This window comes from Meleagris gallopavo, chromosome 6 (genome assembly GCF_905368555.1).
Source record: "Meleagris gallopavo chromosome 6, MGAL_WU_HG_1.1, whole genome shotgun sequence".
Lineage (NCBI taxonomy): Eukaryota > Metazoa > Chordata > Aves > Galliformes > Phasianidae > Meleagris > Meleagris gallopavo.
This window is the reverse complement of record NC_139409.1, coordinates 38,265,640-38,288,314: the sequence shown is the minus strand read 5'-3', so window position 1 is coordinate 38,288,314 and position 22,675 is coordinate 38,265,640. Positions and strand designations below refer to the sequence as shown.

Sequence of the window (22,675 nt, the reverse complement as noted above, 5' to 3'; positions counted from 1 at the left end):
TCGAGTGTGATAACAGCACCATTATTCATCTTTATCTGCACTACGCAGCTCTTCATAAAGCTGCGGTCTGTGTACCTTCTTGATTGCTAGGAACAGGGAGATAAATTTGACCCACAGAGTTCCCAGACTGCTAATTTCTTTGCTTCTTAGTATTGCTAAGCATACTAAGAGGAATACTAGCAAATATCCTAGTCTAATAAGGACATCTACGCATTTAAAGAGCAAATAAACCACAGCGGCAGTAGTTCTGGGTGTGGCTTTTTCCCCACAGTGGTCTGTGTCTGTCGTGCAAAGCTCTGCTGCTCAGCTGAGCTCTCTGTTGAAGTCACTTTTCCCTTCAACACCAGCTAGCTCCATCACGTTCATTTCTTTCACGCCAACATTCCCGCCGGCTTGCTATCGACCGTAAGAAACCAAACCAACCGAGGCACCGCACCGGCGGTCCGGCAGCGGCTTTTCCAGCGTGCACCCCGCCCCAGCTGCGCACAGCGCTTTGCAGTCCTCCTGCACACCTCCAGCCCGTTTCCTTCCGGGGCCGGGCTCCCGCGTCACGTGACGCGTGTGTTGACTTCCCGGTCGCGCTCCGGGACTTACCCGCGGCGGCGGAGGCCGGCACCGAGGCTGGGCCGGGTCGGCGAGCGGAAGCGATGGGAGCACGAGGGAGCCCGAGCGGAGAGCGCGACGGCCGGCGCTGCCCCTCCGCCGAGCTGAGCGGCCGCTGCTGACCGCCTGGCTGGCCCGAGCGGGGCTCGGAGAGGTTGGTGCTGGAGAGGAAGGGCTCCTCGGGGGGAATCATAGAATCGTAGAATGGCCTGGGTTGAAAAGGACAACACCGATCATCTAGTTCCAACCCCCCTGCTATGTGCAGGGTCGCCAGCCATCAGACCAGGCTGCCCAGAGCCACAGAGAGGTGGGAGTCGGCCTCGAGTAGGCGTTAAAGCTTGTCAGACAGCTGCCTGTAAAGCCGGGTGGGTTGTTGTGACGGTGGGTTGCGCGGGGCCCTGGGCAGCCTCGTGTGATGGGACGTCCCTGCACTCGGGATGGGGGTTGGGGCTGGATCGGCTTTAAGGTCCCTTCCAACCCCAGCCGTTCTGTGGCTTTGTTCGTGAACAAGGGGCAAACTAAAATTCCTGGTGCGTTACGTGAAAACAGAAACAGGTAAAATTCAGGAGCAGATGGGAATGCAGGCTTTGTGGGTTGTGTTGAGCCGGAAGAAGTAGAAATGAGTACTGCTGTAGCAGCACGTAACACTGTCAGCTGTGGAGAAATTACAGCTTAAATTCCTCATGCTTCACCTAGCAGGGAAATTAACCTCCTTAAACAAGTCACTTTTCCACGCCAGGCCTGAAGGGGCCATGACCAAGTGCTTGATCTGAAGCTCAGCAGCCCTGGGCAGGGGCTTGGATCTTTGAGGTCCTTGAGGTCCCTTCCAGCGCAAGCCATTCTATGGTTCTGTGATTCCAGCAGCCTGTAGGTGTGGTGAGCAGGTCAGGCTGAAAGCTGTCCAGTGAGTGGAGTTTTTGGCATTTCTTGGAGAATACTTTTGTTTCCTGTACTGTCTCACACTTTGTGTGTGCAGTGACATCTGCATACAGGAAGACAACTCTGGAAAAGATGGAGTGAGGACAGAACATTGTTATAGTAGTCTTCTCTGGGCTTTGGAGGTCAGCTGCTCCCTGGAGACAGAGGTGTCTGTGGACTAAGAGAAGCATTTAATTTCCTGGATATTGGTGTGCCACTACTGCTAGCAATACTGGTTATTGGTATGTGTATGCCACAGATTTTTTTTTTCACAGAAATCAGAACAAATCTACTAGTACTGCATTTAGCTCCTGAGATGATATCCAATAGTTTTGTCTTTCGTATATTGTGATGACCAAACCAGTAACCAGCGCTTCAGATGAGGCTGCACAGAGCAGAGTGGGACAACTGCTTCCATCATCCGAAGGCAGTGCTAGGCCCATTAATAGTTGCATGACATTCTTACTATGCAAAATGGTAGATGATCATAAGATTTGACAACACATTCATGGAGGAAAAAATGATGTTTGGGAAGGGAAGTACAAGTAACTTGAATGTTGAAAGTCATCCACTTACAACTTCCTGTTAGCAAACTGTATTCAAATGATCATGGTTGTTCAAGGTGATGAAACGTAAACCTGAAAATGTTAGCGAATTACAGGATGACCAAAGGATGTCAGTGCAATTCAGTTGAACTCTCCTTTTTATTGCTGCAACAGGTGGGGTGTTTCTGCTTGAGGTAATGCAGTTACACAAGGCTTTCACAATATCTTATCTCTCAATGCGTGAACTTACCGAGTATGAATTTATCTGACGGTTCAATTGAGCAGGAGGAAACTTATGATTGGGCGCTAGTACTTATCACATGTTTTACAAAAGATGACATTTTTGGAAAGCAATAGCAAATCAACCAAACAACAACCGAAAAAGGCAACCTTCTTAGTTTACTAAAATGTGGGTGTGTTTGTTCTCTATAAACATTTTTAAATGGGAAGGAGAGAACACCAAAAAATGTCTATTAAAATAATAGATAATGTTAGTGTGAGAACATACAATTCTCTCAGTAACCTTTGAATATACTATGTTTGATGCTAGGCAAGTTCAACAGCCAAAACACATATTGCCCTTTCTGGTATTCCTCTGGCACTGTTGCTTCTGATGAATTTCAAGATTAATCTGATTGTTTAATAGACAGGATTATATGATGGAATGGCCTCAAATGTCAGAGGACAATATTAGAATACAACTCCATTTTCTTTTCCTTTTCTGATAGCTGACAGGGAAAACGGGGAGGGATGGTGTTCATGAAAAGGTGAACTGAATACATTATGGTGAGGGTGCATAGTACTTGCAAATTAGCAGTGAAGATAATGCCAGATAAAAACTATATTGCATCCAGATGTGGAGTCTTCAGTACAGGGGACGTGTGGCCCTGTTGGAGTGTGTCCAGAGTAGGGCCACAGAACACCGCCTCTTCGAGGGCAGGCTGAGAGAGCTGGGGCTGTTCAGCCTGGAGAAGAGAAGGCTGTGAGCTGACCTGAGAACGGTCACAGTATCTAAAGAGGGGCTGTAAGAAAGAAGGGGACTGATTCTTTAGCAGGATCTGCGGTGATGGAACAGGGGAAGTGGCTTCAAGCTCAAAAAAGGTAGATTTGGGTTAGATGTAAGGAAAAATCTTTTTTCAGTGAGAGTGATGAGACGCTGAAAGAAGTTGCCCAGTGATGAGGTTGATGCCCTGTCTCTGGAGACTTTCAAGGTAGGCTGGTTCAGGTCCTGGGCAACCTGATCTAGCTGTGCATGTCCCTGTCCACTGCAGGGGAATTGGGGTAGGTGGCCTTCTGAGGTCCCTTCCAACTCTAAGGATTCTATGACTACGAGAAAGTAAAATTTATGGAGTGAGTGCTGTTTTTATAAAATAGGCTTTTTGTTATTTCTCTTGATCTTGTGAGATTAGATGACTGGAAGCTTGAGATTTGAAAAAATTTCTTGTTGTTCCTGAGGAAATCTGGGTGTATGCTCGAGCTCAGGCAGATTTCATGATAGGCGAACTACAGTGATCTGGTTTGAGAGTGTACAGACAATAACTGCATTTCCTGAAGGCAGCAAAGTGAAAGTAATTGGAAGGTCTCACTTAGCTGACATGGTTGTGAAGAGCATTGAGTGTGCTGAAACTGCAGAGCTGAGTCTTTGTCAGCATGAATTCTCAGGGAGGGCTGTGGACTTTGTCCATACAGAAGGATAAGCAGTGCCCAAAGCTAGCAGCTACTGGGATGTGTGTATGCAAAGGTTTTGTTTTAAAATTGGAGCAAGAGTCTGTTTAAAAAACAAAACAAAAAAATAACAACAACAAAAAAAACTGTTTCTGTAGAGCAGACTGTTCGGGACTGAAATTGCAGAGAACTTGAGCTCTCAGATGTGAAATGGATGCCTGATCTGATGGGTTGGCAACTCTGCCTGTGGAAGGGAGTTGGAGCTGAGTGAGATTTAAGGTCACTTCTGACCCAAGCCATTCTGTGATTTATACTGCATTCATTTCCTCCTCTGTTACAGAGAGAAAGCTAATCCACTTACTTAGTACTGTGAATACACCATACTTATATTTCCATTTATTTTAGCCCTATTTAATGTGTTATTACTGTGATTGTCCTTAGTCTTTTTATTTTTGGTGTTTTTATTCTGACCCATACTTAATGTATTTTCATAGTTAAAACTCTGCAAGAGCAAATTGATGCTTGTTCATTTTCATTATTGAGCTTTCAGTATTTTGTCTTCCTTCCCTGTTATGATACATTAGCATTAGTAGACTGTTACTAGATCGTGAATGTCCACTCTTGACAACTACTGTTTCAGGAAGCCTTGGAAGTAGTTTCATAGGGTTTTCTTCTGCAAACAAAACTTCAGAAGAGGATTAAAACACTTCATTGTCCTTACGTGCCATTTTCCTGCAGAATGTTGATCAGTTTGGGTGATCCTTTGTGGAGCCAGAAGTTGGACTTGATGATCCCCACGGGTCCCCTCCAACTCAGAGTGTTCTATGATTCTATGCTCAGGGGAGTGGAAGTCTTGCTTGTTTAAGCATATCACATACTGTGTGGAGTTTTGGTGCTAACTGCAGGAATTCTGCAGTTCTTTTGCTGGAAATTCTTTCAAAAGGAAAAACATTACTAACCTTCCTGAAATTAAGTTAGGGGCTGCAACACACTCATTCAGGGTTTCTGTGGATCAAATATATCTCTTGAATTAAATGTTTTATTTTTTATGCCTATGTGCACAAACACACCCTTCTATATGAGGCAGGGTAAACCAGTACAAAGTCTGGAGGCTGTTCCTAATGCCATTGTGAAGCCCAACTCCTCAAGTCTGAGAGGTAAACGGAGTAGAATGGTTCAGACTCCCAGTGGCCTAGGAAAAGAAATTAGGAAAATACCATCTTTAATTTTCTTTCATTTGACACTTGGAGATAGTTTGGAAACCATTCTTTTCTTCTTCAAAGCATAAAATGGGAATCTACTTGAAACTAGGAAGAATTTCACATAATTCTGCTTTTACTGTCTCTCCTCCAGTTCCAAGTATGACGTTGGGGTTTCGAACTACAGAGTCTGTGCAGTGCTCTGCTTGCCATTAGAGCCTTTGCATCCTGAAATTCATTTGAATGGTGTTCCTCATATGTAAAACATGTTTTATATTTAACTACTCCCATGGTGTTGATGACTAATATTTGTAAAGCTCTACAAAAAGAAGAGCTGCGTTTCTGCCAACTGTTAGTAAGAAATGGGAAAAGGTTCTTATTCTCAAAATATTGAACATGTTAAATCCTAAAGCTGTAATTGGGATTGTAAAGTTCCTTTAAGTAGGCTGAGATGGACATCAATTCTAATCATAAACATTAATAGCTTGATATTGCATATTACTTTAAATATTTTAGTGAAAAATCTCCCGTGTTTACTGTTTACCACAGTGCAGATTATCTCATGCACTGGAATTCCAGACAGCTCCAAATTCACTCGGGTGCTTTGGGGTGACAGCTGTGTGGCATTTGCAGCGGTGCATACATGTGTAGCTTCGGGCTGGAGAAACCAAACAGAATAAAAGGCAGAGGTCTGTGCTGCCACTCAGCGAGCTGCTCTGCCCTGCCAGATTTGGGGAGCCCTCACTTGTGGAATAACCAAATTACGTGTAGTGTGTCAGAGACTCTTCTGTTACTCTCCTGCAGTTCATATTTTGTAAATAATGTAGTATAATAGCAGGGAAACCAAATTTTGATTCCTATATTTAAGCAACAGAATGAAAGGCTAAGGCGAGGTATTTCCTACAATATAATCCCATTTGTATTAAGTTTTGTTTTTAAGGATTTCTCTCCATTGATTAAACACTAAGAGAACTTTTTCTCCAGTTTTCTTCTTTCCCTGACAGCACAGCAAAGTTGTGTGAAATGTTTCACAGTGACCTTTGCAGAACTACTCATCTTACTGTTTAATAGCCAAGTTTATTCTTGTTTGAGCTTGTATCTTGTTGTCCTTTGAATACGAGCTTAGCAGACACAGGAGAAATAACTTTGGGATTTGTTTTGTGTGGGTTTTTTTGGTTTTCTTTTCTTTTCTTTTTTTTTTTTTTTTTTTTCAGAAATGCACTTTTCTGAGTTTGTTGTATTATTAGGTTTTGATAATTTACTTAGATATGTTTGGCAGTGCTGTTATAAATTTCTACTGCAACTTCTTCCGTGTCTCCATGTTGCTGGCATGACTGCAGTGCTGACTTCATTGTATGCCTTGTAAAGCTGGAACAACTGCACTTTTTTGTCACTGTAGCAGTAAGATATGAAGTGTGGGTATTATGGATACTTTCATTTTTCATTATTTGTGTTGAAGTACATACAGTGTGAATATCTGATGAGTTTCTATTCTTGACTGCAGCTGTTGAGCTTCCAGTCCAAAGAAGCATGTTTTGTGATAAAGCCTCTGTTTATTAATTGAAGTTAATGGTCTAAAAATTGCACTGCTCCTTCTGAATATTCGACTTCATGCATTTAAGCATGTGCAGTGTGTGCTGCCTCTCTCGCTTCCAAAATTTACACGTTGTCCAATCTCTTCTTTAAGAGGATGGGAGAAATTGGCTTTCCCAGTCTCAAAGGAAAACTTCTGTATGGTGGAGGCTTTGTTTTCTTTTAGCATGCCTTAAAAGCAGTCAAAAATGTCTGTACCAGCTCTTTCTGAAATGTTAAACTTATGCACTGACGTAGAAAAGCATGTGTTTTAAACCCCTTTGAATGTTGTGGGGGTTGATTATCTGTACTGCAGATAGCTTCCAGCACCGGTTTAGAGAGGAGTATCAGAAGTCTAGAGTTCAGTAACTGTAAGCTAAATGAGATTTCTTAAGTGAAGATCAGTGTAACTAGTTCTTCTGGTGGGTGCTGTTTAAAGGCACGCTTGGATTTATAAAATATTTGTATATGCTGAGTTTATGACTTACTTGGAAGACTTGCTCTTTTAGAATAAGCCAGCTCGTTTAGTTATGTTCATTTCTTTCATTCCATCATTTATGTTAGCATGCTATCTCATCAGGAGAGCAAACAAAGTTACTTTGGATACTAATAACATCCTTAATTTGCATAAGAGTTGGGGGAAATGTGCTCAAATACTGTACAGTGTTCACTAATATGGCACGTAAAGGCAAGGAGTCTTCGTAACTAAATCAGTATTGAGTCTACTGAGTGGCCTTGAACTTTTTTATGATAATGAGTAACATTAAGGGAAATGCTGTTGGGACTTCTGCCTTAAAGTCTGGAGTCTAAGATTGCATAGTTTGTGTTGTAACGAAAGCTCAGTGTAATGATTATTTAGTAATTTGTCATCCAGGTGAGTTTGCCCAGTGATGGTCTAATGACTGCCAGTTTTTTTACACACATGTTGAGATAAATCATGCCACTAAGTATGCTTTAATTCATATATTAAAGTTGTATTGTAAAAGTTGGGAAGTGTATAAATATTTGCATTCTAGAACAGATCAAATTTGATACCTTCCTTTTGGTGTGCCTGTTCCCAAGAAGCGTAATTGACTTCCACAACTGTAACCTTATACTGTAGTTCAATACTGGCTTGCAAAAACTCTAGTTAGACATTGCTTTGAAGTACATGTATTTGTTAACAAAGTTTATTGGATGATGTTACATTTTTATGAAAATGAGGAGCTCGTAAATCTGATGAATGCTCAAAATATTTGTATCATGTTACAGTGGAAGATTTTTTTCTGAAATTATTTTAAGATATAAAATGGGTCTCAAGATTTTCTGTAGGATTAAGGTGAGACTTGAGATGAATTTCTCTTTGTGAAAATTTTACTCACATCTGTCTTTTTAAACAGGTGTCATGGAGGAGTTGGTGGAGGATGACATCTGTATTTTGAATCATGAAAAAGCAGACAACAGTCATAAGAGAGATGGGGAGATTCCTGTTTCAGCTTACAGTGGAGATGAGTCTGTTGCTTCCCACTTTGCACTTGTCACTGCATATGAAGATATCAAGAAGCGACTAAAGGAGACGGAGAAGGAGAATTCCTTTCTAAAGAAAAGAGTGAGAATTTTAGAAGAGAAGGTAAGAAAAAAGGCAATTACTACCTTTACCAAGAAACAAATGGGTTGTTACCCTTCCTGAGTTTCAAATTTCAAAGTGTACAGAAACTCAGAGTTTGGTAAGGTACATATTTCCAAATATAGGCATTCATATAGAATACTTTTTCAGGGGGCAGAGAAATGTAACGGGCAAAATGAGTAGTACACATACTTTGAGGGCCAATACAAAAGTGAGGGGCAGAGATGCGCTATTTTTATGATTTGGTTTCTCATTCTTTCTTTAAATTAAGACCTAGAGGAGTAGATACTCAAGGTTGCTTTGGTTTTGTATTTGTCTTTTAAAACTCTTAATTTTTAAGGAAATATTTATAAATCTGTCATGAACATCTGTGGCAGTTATACTAAATGCTTTCAAATGCCTTAATACTTTTAAAACATATGTGCAGGAGAAACAATTAAAATGATAGTGTGATAGTCAAAACAAGAGCCTTCTACACAAGCAGGTGTGACTTGAACTTGGAAAAAATATGGTTAAGGAATTGTCTGTCACTAATCGTGACTTGTGGATTGTTTTCAGTACATAGCAGTGAGCTAGCAGACACAATGTATGGCTCAAGATACCAGAATTCATAGATGGCTTTTGGTGTGCTTTCACGTTAGAAAAAGAAATAAATAAAAATCAATTTATTCCAGTAATTTCTAATCTTAAAAAAATGCAATTACTGATTTTTTTTATTTTTTTTTTTCTATGTATAATAATCAAAACTTCTTATTTCTCATCTCATCTTAAACTTGCAGCTGCTTGGCTCCCGTCTGGAGGAGGAATGCAGTTCAGTTGGACGTGAACAAGTCAATAGGGCATACCAAGCCTACCGAGAGGCCTGCATTGACAGAGATAATCTGAAAAGCAAACTGGATAAAATGGTATGTCTTAAGTAAGGATTTAAACACAGATGAATACAACATAGTTTGTGGATGTTATCTTGGAATGAATTTTTATCTGCTGAATATCTGAGATAGTTGTTTTATCACTCTTTCAAGTGTATACTTGGTGATGCTATGTGTTGGAGAAATAATACTGTTAAGTATCTTTATTTTCATACAGGGCTAGACTGAAAAAAAATCAAAGCAGGATTTATTTGGTATTTAGAAAAAAAAAGTTGAATTGTCAGACGTGATAGAAGAAAACTTTCTCTGTTTTATTTTCTGAAAATAGATGAAAGAAACTGCAGAATCCATGAAAAACTTGAATGAACAGTTGCAGTCCAAAGAAGTAGAGCTCTTACAACTAAAAACTGAAGTGGAAACACAGCAAGGTACTCAGTTACTCTGTCTTGGTATATGCTGGCTATTTTCAGTGGTTATATTACAAACTAAGGGCATTAAGAATTTTAATTCTCTATAGTAGTTAGGTAAAGAAGGTGAAATACTGTACTTTAAGTTTGTGTTGTCTTGTAAATGATGACATGCATGTTAAATCATTGAGAGACAAGGAGCTCAAGGTAAAGACTTGAGGCTATTTTGGCCAATATTACAGTGCTTAAATTGCATTACTTTACAAGCATGTGATGTGCTACTTCCATTGCACGCTTTTATGCAGTTGAACACTGGGGGTTTTCTTTCTGTTGTTCTGTCTTCTCTAACTAGCCACTTAAGACTGGTGAGATGCTAGGATCATGGTAGGTTGCTTCTTAATAGTAACTACCTGATTTTATTTCTGTCTAATAAAGACTTACCTAACTTCTAAACTTTCCTTTTCTTTTGATTGCATCTTTTGTTTTTTCTGGTCGGAATTTCTTGAGATGCAAACTTGGAAAAAAAAGCATGGGTAAATTGTGCAACAGTATAAACAGGAGGAAAAGAGGCTCATGTTTTCAAAGCATTGGAAGAAGTGTGTAAGTTGGTATATACCTTGTATATTTGTTATTAACTGATTTTTATATTTGCCAGGATTAGGCTGTCACACAGGGTATGGAGTGGTTGAGGTGAAACCTTATGTTTATGGTTGTTCTTGAACTGGGACTAAAATCTAATTGGTGGTTTTTTTTCAGTTATGAAAAGTCTGAATTGTTGTACTCAGACCAGCTGGGAAATAGAGAAGCTGAACAGTGACCTGAAAGTGCACAGTCTGGAACAGGATCTAGAGAACCTCAAGCAAGAGTGCAATAGTCTCAGAAAGGAATTGCAGAAATATAAACAGAAGGTACTTTCATTTTTAAGTATTTTTTGTATGAATAGTTTTGATTTCATTACAGCATTACTTTGAATACCCTTTTCAAGCAAAATAAAGGGTAAATAAATAGATGCAAAGAATCTCATCCCTAGCACATGAAATAATTTAAGGCTCTGTCTGCATGGGGAAGTCTCAGCTTGCTGAATAATCTTTTAGGTCTGGCATATATTCAAGGGTAATTGAGCCCAGTCTTTCACAGTTACAGGGGACAAAGCTGATGCTGTAAGCTGATTGCCTTGGATGAGGTTACAGGTGAGAACTGGATTTGGTAGCTGGAGGTCTTACCTTGAGTTGTCCATAGGAAACAGGTAAAATAGAGGGCACAATAGGATTTGAACGTCTGAGGCTAGAAGAGACTGTCATAGTGCCTGAAGAAAATTAAGAATTGAAAGAACTTGAAAATCTAAAGTAGTAGAAGAGAATGGAACTGGCTGTGCAAGTAGCTGAAAAGTGAGGGAACCAGTAAAACTGTTCAGTTGCTTTGTCTTATACCTAAAAACTCATTCAGACATGGAGGCAAAGATTTGTTAAGTGTAAGATAGGATGATGAATTATAATGATAAAGCAGGAATTAATGGGGTGGAGTTGATAGTTTGCATAAGAAAATCAAAGGAAGATCTGAGACAGAAAAGGCAAATACAGTTGAAGATAAGTATCAGTGTCTGCTCTTTCCCTCTCTTGTTCACTCCTGTTTGTCTTATGAACAGTAAAAAGGACCTAAACAGAGGGAGAGGAGGGAATGGTTGTGGAAGAAGGATTGTTTGGAGAAAATGGCAAACTTTTTTAACCAGTACATTTTCCATCAGGATTTGAAATGAAATACAGGTTTTCAGAATTTTGCCAGTGCCTCTTTGATGCTCTTCTCCCTGTTTTATAGGCAGGTGGCTGTTGTGAGGAAATGACTGTATAATGTAGATGTGGTTAGGATCTCAAAAAAGAAACACTGGGTTACCCTAACAGTAATAAAATACAGAACTAAAATAATTCAAAAGACACGAAAACTGGTGCATACTTAATACTTCACGTTTTATAATGGCAGTCTCTAGGTCTCTGCAGTCACAATGAAATTATAAAATAGATTTAAAGAAGTTAAAGGTGATTGTTTCAAGAAGCTGGCTTATTTAGACTCTGTGATCATGATTATGAAATTTTCATATGGTATAGTTTCACATGGTATTTTTGAGTCATGTTCACGGTACATGAGACTTAGAAGCAGAATCCTTGCATGGCCGTTATCCTGCTTCCTAATAGGATTTGTTTTAATTTGGAAATGTTCCTTTAGCTCTTTTTCTCATGGGCACATGTACATTACTACAGAAATTTACTTCTGAAGCAAATCTAATCATCACTGCCTACCCTGCCTTGCATTATGGAGCAGCCTGGAGTGTGGGAATTAGATTCCTTTTTGATGAAACTAGTAAGATGCATCTCAACTTCTTCTGGGTATTCAGAGAGTAGACATAGCTAGTTTCAAGTAATGTCCTTCTCCTTTGCTGCCTTCAAAGCACGTATAGTTGGAGCATTGGATTCTCATCAGAACAAGTCTCTAAGGATCTGCTGCCATCAGCAGCTTACACAGACACGTGCATACATCAGTTGTTTCAGTTTTAGTCTGTTTGTTCCACTAGGTGGGGGTAAAACACATTACTTGGAAGGTACGCCAGGTGTTTTGTTAATCTTCATTGCTGTTGGTTGTTTTCACCTAAATTTGGCATTATTTTAGATATTTTCAATAACTTGTAGGTTCAGAAGTTGTACTTAAATTTCTGTGCACTTTTAATGTCCTCAGGTAGTTTTATAGAAATAATTGAAGGTTGTAGATTTCAGTGTGAGAATTAATGTTCCTGGAATGAACAGAATAAAATAGCATTTGTGAGGAATACTAGACATAACTCTGAAATAATGCTTAGGCCAGAAGCTTTTGTTTTAGAGAATAAACAGGAGGAAAAAAACTCTCTCTTTTAATATCATTTCTACTCGATCCTTTTAACTACTTAATATAGAAACCGAAAACGTTTTCAAATGTAGGGTAATATAGTGCAACTGAGTTTTTGAACAACCAAATTGAATCTCTAATGAGCAGTAAGAAAGTCTTTAGAAGCAGAGAGAGGAGAAATTCTCGGGAAATACAGAAATATAATGGTAATGACAGGTCACAATTTTTTCAAAATGAGGTGCTACTTTTTTCTTTTTAATGTTTTAATTAAATTCATTAACATTTTCAGATGCTTTCTTTTCAAAGTAGATATACGTCCTATATTTTTTCTATGTAAATATTCTTGTTCAGGTTTTGCATTGTATTTGATGCAATGTGTTGGACATTATATTGACAGGTTTCTTGAAGTTTTAATGGACTGTCATAAAACCACAGTAACTGGTGCCAGATTCATTATAGCTTTGGCTAGAAGGAATGGTGGAAAGGGAATGTGAAGAAAAGGAGTATGAGTGAGGGTCTAATAGCAAGCATGAAGCAAGATGCATGTTTGATTTTGTTAAGCACTCCTGTTAACTTCCATGAGGCTGCTTGTATCACAGATCAAAGAAGTGGTAAGGTTGGACAGGACCTCTGGAGATCATCTGGTCCAGCCCCCCTTGCTCAGTCAGTGACACCTAGAGACCAGGACCATGAATTTGTGTTACAGTTTCAAGCAGTCTCAGACTTGAGGGATAAATTGTGTTTTATGATAAAAGTAATGTGTGGCACTGAATCTTCACTGAAAGAGTTTGCTCTGATTTAAAGGTCTTTTTATATGAACACAGAGAAAGAAAACTAATAACTGTCCTCATACTAGACAGCAGACTCTTTGGAAGTCAAAAGTTTTTCGTCAAGTATTTCTCTTCCAAGAAGCACAAATTCCAAGGACTCAGCTGTAACAGTAAATACTGGAAGTATAGTGGTGGCTGATTTGAAGCACTTTGTCTAGTCATATAGAATCAGCATGTTGTAACCCATGCTGTTTTATTAATGAATTCATGCAGTCATGAATGAGGAATGCTGTCACATAAGTAGATTGTTTAGGCATTTTAAGTGGAAATTCTTAGTAAAACTCTTTATGCTCATTTTGAAAATTGCTGTAGCCAACACAAATGGAAACTACTTGTGATGTTTAATATTAGCTAACTTGCAGGCTTATTGCAGTATTTTCCAGTAGATTTGAGCTCATCTGTTAATTTTCTTTCCTTTCTTCATTCTGTTATGCAGGACCAGGACCAAGATGAAAATCCATTAAATGGAGACATTCTTCAAAGGCAAGCTGTTCAGAGGTATGAAAATCAAGTGGCTTTCATGTTTTATACTTAGTTTACTGGGAGACAGTTAAATGATTGAGTAGATATTCTTACAGCCTCTTCAAATGTGTTAATTCAAACAATATAATCTAATTTAAAGTCCAGGCAAATACTCATTTAGAAAAACCATTGTCTTTTTCCTCCTCACTGCTGTGAAGAGTGAATGTTGTCTATGAAGTCCAGAATGATGAAAATATTTACATCTTCAGACTCTTGTGAAATGAAAATTTCTCTTCAAGAAAATGAAACTCTCGGATTCAAAACTCAATTTTTTAATAATTTGTTCAGTTGACGAGTTGGTAGATTATTTTCCAAGTCTCATTTCATTTTTCAAGAATTTCTTCATTCTTTGTATGAGGAAGTTTCTGTGTTTGCTTGTGTGGTGGCTTCAAATTTCTTGCTTAGTATTGGAATATATATTTCTATTAGGAGCCACGTTAAAGGATTTTTTTTAACTGAGGTGCCATTATGTGAGCAAAAAGAAATGGCAGCTTGCCTGGTAATTGCTAATGTAAGAGAAAGCACTGTTCTTATTTTACAGCATTTAAATAAGGAAAATTTGTGCTTCTGATAGTGTCCTCTGTTATCCTGTGTTCAGTGTGTGCGCCATATTGGAAAGTACATATATTACTAATCACTAATCTGAATCTTAGGGATTGAAAGAGACCTCTGGAGACTCCAACTCCTGCTGCTAAAACAGGTTTCCTAGAATAGGTTACACAGGTGGTTTTTGAGTATCTCCACAGCAAGAGACTCCACATCCTCTCTGGGCAGCCTGTTCCAATGCTCTCTCAACCTCACAGTAAGGAAGTTTTTCCTTGTTTGTATGGAACTTCCTGTGTTCCAGTTTGTGCCCGTTGGCCCTTGTTCTGCTGCTGGGCCTTTGTACTGCTGGAAGGAGCTGGTCCCAACCTCTTGTCTTCTGCTCTTTAGATATTTATAAGCATTGATAAGATGCCACCTCAATCTCCACCAGTCTGAACAGTCCCATGTCTCTCAGCCATTCCTAATAAGGTATATGCTCCAAGCCTCACATCATTTTTGTGGTCTTCCTTTGCACTCTCTGGAAGTTCCCTGTCTTTCTGGAACTGAGGAGTCCAGAACTGGACATGATAATACCCTTTAACTCTTTATGCAGACAAACAATTCATGACTGCCTGGAAGTTTCAAGATATTCTGCCTCAAATAAATGACATTCTCCCTCCATCTCTTATACCCAGTTATGCCTATTCATGTACTTCCCCAGTTTTCCACAAGAGGGTAGAGTATTCCCTCCTAATGTCAGGCTGTTTAGAAGAGTATCATCTTGCTTACTGGGCTACTGAAGAGATGAGAGAGGAAATCAGTCACTGAGAAAGAACACTGTAGTGTATCTGTAGATACTTCTTTCATATGTTCTCTGGTGAAATTATGATAACACTGTACACACTATGCCATTTGCACTCTCTCTTGTGGTTTCTGCTGGAGCTTCATAGTCTTACATGTCTGAAAAAAGGTGCTAGTTCAAGGTAAAATGGTTCTCTCTTTGTTCCTACAAAGAAAATTTATTTCAAGAAGTCACATTCAGGTGGCAGCTGTCAGAATTAACATATGTGCAACATAGTGTTTATTGTAATGTGATATACATAATGAGCATGTAGTGCTTTTGGAAAAAATAAGTCCATCTGAAAATCTGCAGGGTAAAGAAGAAAGAAAAGAGAAAACCCTGAAAAAAACTCCTATGTGAAACATTTGTTGTAGCAAGCAATCACAATGTTTGTGAGGGTAAAAGGTATTTGCAGTTTGTTAACATTGTGGAAAGAGATTATTTCACATTTGTCAGCAACCGTCTAATACTTCTTTAAATTTTGAGTTTGCAAACCTAGTTTACTGTACATTGAGTTAAAGTGGTTCTAAAATCTTACATAATATCTTTTAATTTTTTTAAGGTGATCATATTCTTACTATTTTCAGGCTGGGGACTGTTGGCAAAATATTGGAAATGTGTTTCTGAGAGGTGCAGAATTCATACATTCTTTTGCTTTTACTCTAGTAATAAGAATAATGAAAAAGAAGGGAAGAAAAGATCAACTTAATTAGATTCAGCTGTGTATTACAAAATCTAGCTTTGTATTAAAAGAAAAGCAAGAACAAAAAAACAAAGAGTATTTGTGGATAGAAGTTTTTGCTTTCTCATAAAGTGTAGAGTGAACACACAAGCACATACGGGAAGAGAAATTATAATATTCAAGGTTTATGTTATCTGTGTGAAGGCAGTACAGGGTAAACATCCAACACCTAGAAGTCCTTCATTATCAATCTTTGCGGTGAGGTTCTTGGTCATCCCTTTGCAAGGTCCTTTAAAGAAGCTGAACTTATGTTACAAAATCCCTTCCAGATGGTAATGTTCTATACTTACCAGTTTTACGTATAAATATAGTTAAGTATTGGACAGTTTTGATATAACTGATGTTTGGTCTTATTTTTGAGGCTTTTTAAAATGTGATTTTTTTTATTAAACATTCAGTGCCAAAAGGATTCTGCAGTTAAAGACCTGAAGTTTTGTTAAAGTATATTGATGGATTTTCTGGATCTCTGTTCATCTTCACTTTCTTAATAGATAATTATTTTAAATTTCAGCATTGGAACACTGCTACTGTTGCTAAATATTTCCTATTGTTTCCTATTCAGATAATGAAATTGATCTCTAATTTTTATCCTTTATGATAAAGCAGTATATTATATAAATTAGGTGACTTGAATCAGAAACACTGCTGAATTATTTCAGTTTGATCTGTGTGTGTGCACTCTCTATCTCTGTTATTGAGTCTGAAATTATTATACAGAAGTGAATAGTGTAAAAGCCCCAATATCTATTTTTTTTATTGAATATCTAACATGGCCAGGATCACAATTATGATGGTATGTAAGGTCATTTGTCAAAAGCCATTCAGAATTAATAGTCTACTTTTGCAATTTAGTGTTCATTTAATAGGTAATGTATATATCATTTATGTATATATCATTTAATGTATGTATTTATAAAGGTTAAACTTTGTATAATATACAAAGTTTGTTCACTTTATGGTAATCATCAGAAGTGCTTGTTTCCTTTTGAATTTTGGTGCTCTAATAAAATAAGTAATATATATCAGGCAAAACCAATTAACAGTTAATGTTCAATGAGCCTTGGAAATGTTAGTAAGTATGGGGGTGCTCCAGAGATGGCAAGTATTTAATGTTGAATTTTTTTTTGTTTTGAAAGTGTGCAGCAAGCATATTGGGAACTGAAGAGAGAAATGTCTAATTTGCAGCTAGTGACTGAAGTGCAAACTGAGGTTCTACGAAAATTGAAAACAAACATAACAGCGACCAAGAAAGGCAAGTCAGTGTTTGCAGTAGCAGACCTTACAAAAACAAATCGTAGATCCAAGCTGTACCATTTTAAAAAGAAGCTAGCTATCATATCTTATCAGAATCTCATCAATTGAAGTTGATAAGCTAGGCTACATTATGGTTCCAGCCTAGCCATTTTCTGCTTTTGCTTCTGTCTTATACTGGTCAACTTCACACATAAAGGTGTTGCTGATGTGTTTTTCCTTCAGTACTGTATTCTGTTCCCCTTGTGGCTTTTTTCTCAGTCAAGTGTTGCTTATGTGCACAAGGCTGAGGTGTTAAGTTTACTTGTATTTGACCTTTTACCACAACTACTTAAAAAAAAAAAATATATATATATATATATATATTTCAATTGTTGTCTTATTTTCCCAGTTTAGCATTTTCCCGATATAGTATTAATTTGGTAGCATATTAGACTTCAATAGACTGAAATTCCATTATCTTTGTATATTTTGTTAACATTCTGAAAAGTTGCACTTTCTAGCAAACTGCTGTGCAAGGTGACTTTTTCTGACTGATAGTACAAAACTGTCTTATTTCTGCTGCTACCTTGTAAGCAGTTTAGGGGAGAATAACTTCTGTGAGCAGTTAATCAGATGTTTTTTTTATTTTGTGTGAATGTTTCTCTTGAGCCAAATGGTTTACAGGAAGGTTCTTATTGTTGAGGCATGACTTATCAGTCCATTAGGTTATCTCAGTATTCTTCCCTTGCTTGAGTGCTGGTATTTACTGTGTTCAGAATACAGAAGATGCTGGTCAGAGAAACTGAACTTGGTTACTTTTGTGACAGTCTTCAGGGTCCCTTTTTTATTTCTAAACAGCTTTGGGCTCAATGACCCAAAGACAGGATTCACCTGCAGGTAAATGGCTGGCTGACTAATCTGTGGCCCACAGTGATTAATGATAATTCTCTGGTACTTGGCTGATAAATTATTAACATTTTCCGAAGTGTGTAAGAGTAGGTGGACAACTTTAGTGGAAATGAAAACTTTTTTTTGTATGTGTTGCTCATAAATGTAATGTAGATACACCTGTGCTGGTATTTGTAGAAAAATATCAGCTTGTGCTGAGCAGGGGTTGAATTTGCTTAAAACGTCTTTGTAGTGCTAGGTATTTTACCATAAACAAACCACTTGCTGCTATTAGAATATATATTAGGGATGAGGGAAGCTTTATATTATTTATTATTACTGATCATCATCTTTCAAGGTGTGTAAAGCGTGCAGAACACAGTTCATTGCTGTGTTTATGATGTTAACATTCCAATTCTAATTGCCTCCCTACAAAAATAACAGCTAACATCAACAAATGTGTTTCTGCTGATGGATTTTTGCTGTTTTTGAAGGCCTTTTCTACAGAGCATGTGAAGCTCAGCCTTTATTTTTGCCTTGCAGAGTACCTGATAGCAGGTATAACATGAGCAGATTTAAGATTAAAAACTAAAGTTTCTCCCCTGCTGAGTAATGTGTCTGTTAAAGTGTTTCAGGTATCTCAAAAAATTGATAGCTTAGAGGGACCTTCACAGAACTTCTCAAAGGTACCAGCCCTGAGTTGGTATGTTGGTGGCTGCTACAGTATACTCTGTAATCTACTTGCAGTGTAGGAAAACATTGTTGCCATGCTTTTGCTTCCTTGGCAAAGATTCTCATCTCTGTTCTTTGCCAGTTATGAGGCTACTCTTTAATTTGAACACTGCAAATATTTAATTTTGACTCGTCCTAATCTAAGAAATAATCAGAAGTTTTTCCAACTATTCCACTCATGGAAAAGTGTAATGCTATAATGCTACAGAATTTTGAATATGGCTGTGGCACTTCAAACAGCCAAGGTATCTGAAAAATTAATGTAAATATTCCAGAGAGTAAAACCTACTTTGTCTATAAATGATTAATGATGACTACCATTTTTCAACTGATGAACTGTAGTAGTACTTGAAATGTGCTACATTAGATTCCATTCTCCTTAAGCTTCTAAAGGTTACCGAAATTTGAATGGCCTTTTAGACCTGCCAGGATGAAGAGGCTAAATCCAATTTATCACCATCTCTTTCAGATACAGTGTCTCTACTGTTGGCAAGTGCCTTTGGCTGACATTTGCAAGCTGGGTAACATCCTTTAATTTTTAGTGACAAGTTGCAGTTGAGTATTTTGACCAAGATAGTGGCTCTTATTTTTGTTCTTTCAAGAACTAAAGACAAAAATCACAGTTCCTATTCCAGATTCACAACTATTCTGGAAAATGATCTGTGAGTTCCTTCAACTATAGGAATCAATTATCTACTCCATTGAGGTAGCACTACATGACCTGAGCATTTTCATCTGTCTGAACAGACAGATGTGTATTGTTGCAGCTCTTTCATTTCAGGTAAACACTGTCCTACTTCAAAATCCTTCCCTTTCTAATGTAGTTAAAAGCTTGACTGAAATTTCAGATGACTGAACGTTGCAGTCTGTGGCTTTACTTTCAAAAGTTAGACAATACTGGAGTACCCGGAACCTGTGAACATGCATTTCCTCCTTCTGTTTCATGGACTGGGAGCATTTAGGTTCTTGGCAGCCTGAGAACACGACTTGTTAAAAGAACCAGTAAAGTAGGAAGAAGTGTCCTCCTTTGTAAGCAATATTCTGAATCTGGTAAATTTTTCCAAGCGCATGGAAGTCCTCTGTTTCAGCATTCATTCCAGTCTTGTCAAAAAAATTACTCAGTCTGCTGGTGTTGAAGTGGGGAATGGGAGTTGGTGTTGGGTATATTTAGATATTGTGATTTGAGGATCTCTGGTTCATCTTGCAAACTCTGACTGAATAAGTTAGTATATTCAGTTTGTAACATTTAATTAGTAGTTACTAAATCAAAAGATGATTTGAAAATCTGTAGGTTGAAAACCCGGCTTTAACATACCTGCTATACTGTTGTACATTTTAGAGTACATGACAAATGCACTAAATAATCCAATGTAATTTAAAAACCTTTTTAAATCTTTTTCAGCTGCCTCTTCTGCACCAGTACAATGTCTTGAGTTGAAGGATATTACAAAGCAGAACCTGATGTCTGGGGTGGTGTATAAAAAACTCTCACAGAGTGATAAAGTACACTGCAGCGCTGCACCACCCCCTCTGCCGGGAGATGTGGAAATCCCATCTGAAAGGGTGATTCTACAAGCATGGACAGATGAGAGACCCATTCCAGTTGATGGTAAAACATTTCAGGAACACCATTCTTACGGAAAGAGCTCTCTGGAAGATAATTCCTGGGTATTCCCAAGTCCTCCAAAACCTAATGAGAATGTATTTTGGGAAACAAATAAGGTTTTGTCAAACTGTCCGGCAGATTACCTAGATCAGTGTAATCAAAACTGTCTGCACAAGAACTAAGCAATTTTTAGAATGAACTGTGACATTTTAGAATGATTCTGAATAGGCACCTTACTGCTTGAACTTTTGAAGAGGTATTTAAATTGGTTGAAGTGGGGTTTTTTTGGTTGTTGTTTTGTTTTGTTTTGTTTTGTTTTTTAAATATTCTATTTCTAAAACAGAAAACCCTGTCTTCCTCTGCTGTAAATCAGGAGCAAGTTCCTTGAAGTTAAAGCTCTGATGGTATAATGTGAACGAATCGAGCATAGGGCTTACACAGTCTTTGTTGCAAATGGCATCTGTTTCCAAAAGATTACAGCAAATAGTTCTTGAAATAAAACAAAATTTCATTCTGTATTTGTTTGCTATTTGTATGTTTTCAAGAAGATATTTGGTGGTGTTCAACTTGTAACAGCTCTGAGTTTGTTTTTGTCAGGTTTTTTTTGCAGATTAAGATACTAAATGAAGATTGGATTATCTCCCTCTCTCCTTTCAATTAACTTTCTTACTCCTGTGGTTTAGAAATGCTTTTTTGTGATTTTCATCAAAAAGGTGAGATTTTTGTTAAAATTTATGTGAGATACCGGCAAGGGAAGAATCACTTGTAGGCTATCCTGTTTAGGTCACACTGTTTGGGGCATTATGAGGTTTTTTTTTTTGGGAAAAAAAAAAAAAAAAAAAAAAAAAAAAAAAAGGATCATAAGTAACACCACTGAACTCAGTGATTCCTAACAGCTCAATTCCCCCTGCGTATTCTGGCTGTGGGAAGCCACCTGAGTTCTGCACTCAGTGTTACCTGCCACAGAATCATCCTATTCACGGTGCACTTATCCTTACAGTGCCTCCTTTGCACATCACCAGAACCTTGACTTTTTATTTGTGTGGTTGTTAAAGCTACTAATTTTTCTTTTATTAAAGAAATAAAGCCTTAATTTAATTAGACTAGGTGTTCTAGTTCATTGTTTTGGTATCCTTAGTACTCCATTGAGAACTGAAGTTACTCAGATCATGACTGCCTGCTTTGTAGACTGTGTGTCCTAGTACTTTTTTGGGGGTTTCAACTTAAGGCCAAGAACTGTTTCTAGACAAATACAATTTATGCCTTGTTTTTTAGAAACTTTTGCTTCTTTATCTAAGTTTAGTACAACAAGCTTTAGTAAATGATTTGACAGCTCAATACTTTGCAGGAAAATGCTTTATATTTCAGATCCATGAAGCTTTTGACCTGTAATGAGTGGGAAGGTGGTACTGAAGATGTTATTTACAGATCTGTGTGGGGATTTAAGTATTTAAGTTCACAGGTCCTACTTAAGATCAGTGTGATTGAAAAAAATAATAATTCCACAGCTGTTTAGTAGCAAATTACTTAAAATTGCCTGAAAAAGCATGGGGAAGCTATGACTATGGCATAACCATTGTAATGACAGGCTGTAAAGGTGTTACTTAGGCAATTGCTACAGGATCTGTGTGGTTCCAGTCACTGCAGTCACTTTTTTTCCCTGTGGAATAAATGCTTCACATGATGCCCATCTTCTCCTGTTTCAGTTTGTCTATTAAAGTTGAAAGAATGCCTTTCAGATATCTTCTACTGTATTAGTGAACAGCATACATAAATAATGTTTCCCTTTCACCAGATACTGTTTTTTATCTTTCTATTATCTTGCTCACGTATAGTGGCTTGTCTGTGATTAATGGAAATGGTGTCAGATGCTGGAATTTATTCTGACCAATGAACACATCTGACTCAGGGGAGTACAATCTCTTGGAAAGTAATAGAACAAAAGCCAATATGCATAAAACAAACCCAAGTCACTAGGCTTTAGCTGATAGAACCAACTACCTGTGTAATAACAAAGCAGCAGGAAGCATTTCTCATGTGGCTGCATAAAGTACATGGTGTCTAGTTCCAATGTAGCTTGTTTCTTGGGGTTCCCCCAGCCTGTCTTCATGGACATTTTTTATTTTAAGTGGTGTATTATTCTGCAGCCATCAACAGGAGCACTTTTTGATTTCTGCAATGAAGGAATTCTGTGTAAGATTTTGAAATAAATTTATTTTTGCTTGAAATTGATTTAACTTACAAATCTTTTCTAGTGTTCAGTGTAAAAACTTTTTACTTGGCTTTAAACACTTGATTTTATATAAAGGAATTAATTTGAGATTGGTTCTCTTCCGTTCAGGAATAAAACAGCCCACTGAGTACTTTGGTGTGTTGTTGGGAGACGTGTTCTCTTTGATGCTGAAGCCTGAAGGACTTCATTACTTTTAGCTGCAATACATTATCGGGGTTCCACTGCTGTGTCAAAAGATGCCCCAGCAGCCTGCGACAGCAAAACT

General features: G+C 37.9%; 1 protein-coding gene across 1 annotated transcript; it reads left to right on the top strand.

Moving 5' to 3' along the window:
• Positions 1-524: 524 nt before the first annotated feature.
• AZI2 (5-azacytidine induced 2) lies at positions 525-21,867 on the top strand. The gene is made up of 8 exons (XM_010712886.4): positions 525-757; positions 7,882-8,111; positions 8,888-9,013; positions 9,306-9,405; positions 10,141-10,292; positions 13,525-13,586; positions 16,855-16,970; positions 19,974-21,867. Exons 2-8 carry the CDS (start codon positions 7,887-7,889, stop codon positions 20,357-20,359), a joined length of 1,167 nt encoding a protein of 388 aa, XP_010711188.1. The 5' UTR covers positions 525-757; positions 7,882-7,886; the 3' UTR covers positions 20,360-21,867.
• Positions 21,868-22,675: the final 808 nt, after the last annotated feature.